Genomic DNA, 2,521 nt, shown 5'->3' with positions numbered 1-2,521 from the left:
TTATCTAACTATCTTATTTTAAGTGTGAAAATACTCATTCCATTGGCAAATCATCTTATTTACCTGCTCAAATTAAGGCTAAATATACTTAATTTAAGCCATTTTTTACTTATTTCTGGATTGTTTTTGCAGTTTCTGAAATGTTTTGCGTCTGACAACTTTTGCATAATTTAATGGTAAAAACTTTTCTCAAAATCCTATTGTACATTATCAGATATACCTGTTAACAGAGGGCAGAAGACTACACAAAAAATTATCTTGACTTATCGCATAGTTATTAATATCAAAAATGTATTTCTGTTTTTTATTTTTACATATTTTGTTAAAAGGCTAAATAAGGACTTTAGACCAAAAAAAAGTAATTTTCTGTTTTGTTTTATTCTAGGATCAGGCTTTAAAGGGTTAAAGTTCAGTATAACTGAACATCAAACAATGGAAAATGCAGCATATCTTTAGTCAGCACATTTAAATATTTCACTCCATTGTATCATAATTACACATATAAAGGAATACTCACAAAGAAAAGTTAACGAGTGCCTCTCCACCAAGTACCGTACGCCCTCTGGACCGTAGGTAGTCAACTAAACAGCCCTGCAAAAAGTTCAAACATAAACGTAAGCCCCCCCCATGAGGATATATTTAATCCGATATGTTAAAAAAGATTCCAGTTAGAGACAAAAATCCAATATGGAGCCCCCTACCTTTGCCATATACTCCGTAACTATAAAAAGACTTCCATTCTCCTCTACGATCACACCAAGCAGCTGGACCAGATTATTGTGCCGTAGTTGCCTGGTAAAAAAAAAAAAAAAAAAGGAGCAATGGGCAATGTCACATTTGGTTTTTGTGTTTTGGTTATAAAGTATTTCTATATTTTCAAGCCTTACGTCATAACAGAGGCTTCTGCAATAAAGGCCTGAGCTGTAGCATCGTTTTTTATGCACTTCACAGCTACTTTCGTCCCTCGGTAGTCTCCCACCATGACATCTGGAGTAATCATCACACAGTTAACATTTAGGAAGCAGTTCATTAGCAGCAATATTCTTCACATTTCAAGCAGATTTATATGATGAAACATGGTTGAAATGCTGCAGTGCCTAAAATTTATCTAACTTAAAAAAAATTTTTCTCTTTGGAATTTATGTAAAAGTGGAAGTAAAATGTTCATAAAGTCTGTGTATTATTGGCCATTTGCTGAGATATCCCTGAATGAAGTGTACCAATTAAATTAAAAGAAAATACTATACATAGGTGTTATTTAATCTCAATATAAATGCAGGTTTTTATGTGAAAACTCATTGGAACTTTGATCTTCTTGTGGTACGGAAACAAGAAGAGGCCCATGGCTGCAGAAAGCAATGAAAAGTTCAAATTAAAGTCACTAAGGAGACAGTTAACTTGTGGGAATAAGGCGCTCTGGTCCGATGTACGGTGGCTGAGAAGTGCAAAACACATTTACAATTCAAAAACACATTAACAAATAAAAAACAAAANGTGTTTTTGAATTGTAAATGTGTTTTGCACTTCTCAGCCACCGTACCGATGAGACCAATATTAGACTTTTAGCCAACATCTAAAACATTCATTAAGATACTAAAGAATAATATAGATAAAAGTATTTATACAAAATGACAATAAAAAGTCTGCAAAGAATATCCCTGTTGATCCAGTCAGTTCAAACCAAAATTTAAAGGAGACATTGTGGTAAGAATTGAAAACATGTTTATATACACTCTCAATTGTTTCTGAATGGAATTTCATGATGAACTCGGAGAAATAATTATTTCTATAGACCTAAAACTTTAAACTAATCCATCATTTTCCATCCACTTTACGATTATCAGGTGCTTTGTTTTTTGTTTTGTTTTTTATTTCACATGAAATCTTAATAAATTATATAGAAAAGTGTAGTTATCTCAGTCATTCAGGTTATAGTTACTCCAAAAAAGTAAAAAACAAAAAAAAAAAACATCCACTGGACTTTGTTTCCAAGTTTGAAGACGTTTCTCTTCCTATCCAGGAAAATTTTCCAATTCATAATGTCAGAAATAGAGTTGAGTTCGAGGCTTTATCCAGCAGCCCAACAAAGCCTTTTTTGTGCTTAGAAAACATGCAAATAGAAATGGACAAACGGGTCCTCTCCTTTGGAATGGGGGTTGTTTTGTTTCTTTAGTTAACCTGCAATGCCCCATACCTTTCTATGGCTACGTTCACACTGCAGTCCTTGATGCTCAATTCCGATTTTTTTTGCGAAATCTGATTTTTTTGCATTGCCATTCATATTTCCAAATATATGCGACTAGTATGTGATCTCCTGTGTGAACTGCAGTCATACAACGCAAGTGTCCCGCATGCGCAGTAGAGGACGCAATGACGTCACAAGCCAGCATGCTCGTTTTTAACAGAAGTAAACATGAATGTTAGTGCCGGGGCGCAGCTGGCGATCTTTTCCAACCATAAAAATACAATCTTTTCAATATGGTTAAACATAAATACTTGTTAGGTTTATTCAATGATGATT

General features: G+C 33.8%; 1 protein-coding gene across 1 annotated transcript in view; it reads right to left on the bottom strand.

Moving 5' to 3' along the window:
- Positions 1-2,521, bottom strand: part of csk (c-src tyrosine kinase) — a 48,931-nt gene that overhangs the window by 7,378 nt on the left and 39,032 nt on the right. Inside the window, exons 8-10 of the mRNA XM_015393501.1 lie at positions 888-987; positions 702-792; positions 518-591 (exon numbers count right to left, since the gene is read on the bottom strand). Coding sequence (XP_015248987.1) covers positions 518-591; positions 702-792; positions 888-987 — 265 coding nt within the window. The remainder of the gene's footprint in view (positions 1-517; positions 592-701; positions 793-887; positions 988-2,521) is intronic.

The sequence above is a fragment of the Cyprinodon variegatus genome, unplaced genomic scaffold (genome assembly GCF_000732505.1).
Source record: "Cyprinodon variegatus isolate N-32 unplaced genomic scaffold, C_variegatus-1.0 Scaffold645, whole genome shotgun sequence".
NCBI lineage: Eukaryota > Metazoa > Chordata > Actinopteri > Cyprinodontiformes > Cyprinodontidae > Cyprinodon > Cyprinodon variegatus.
The sequence above is the reverse complement of the archived record's forward strand: the minus strand, read 5'-3'. Positions and strand labels throughout refer to the sequence as shown.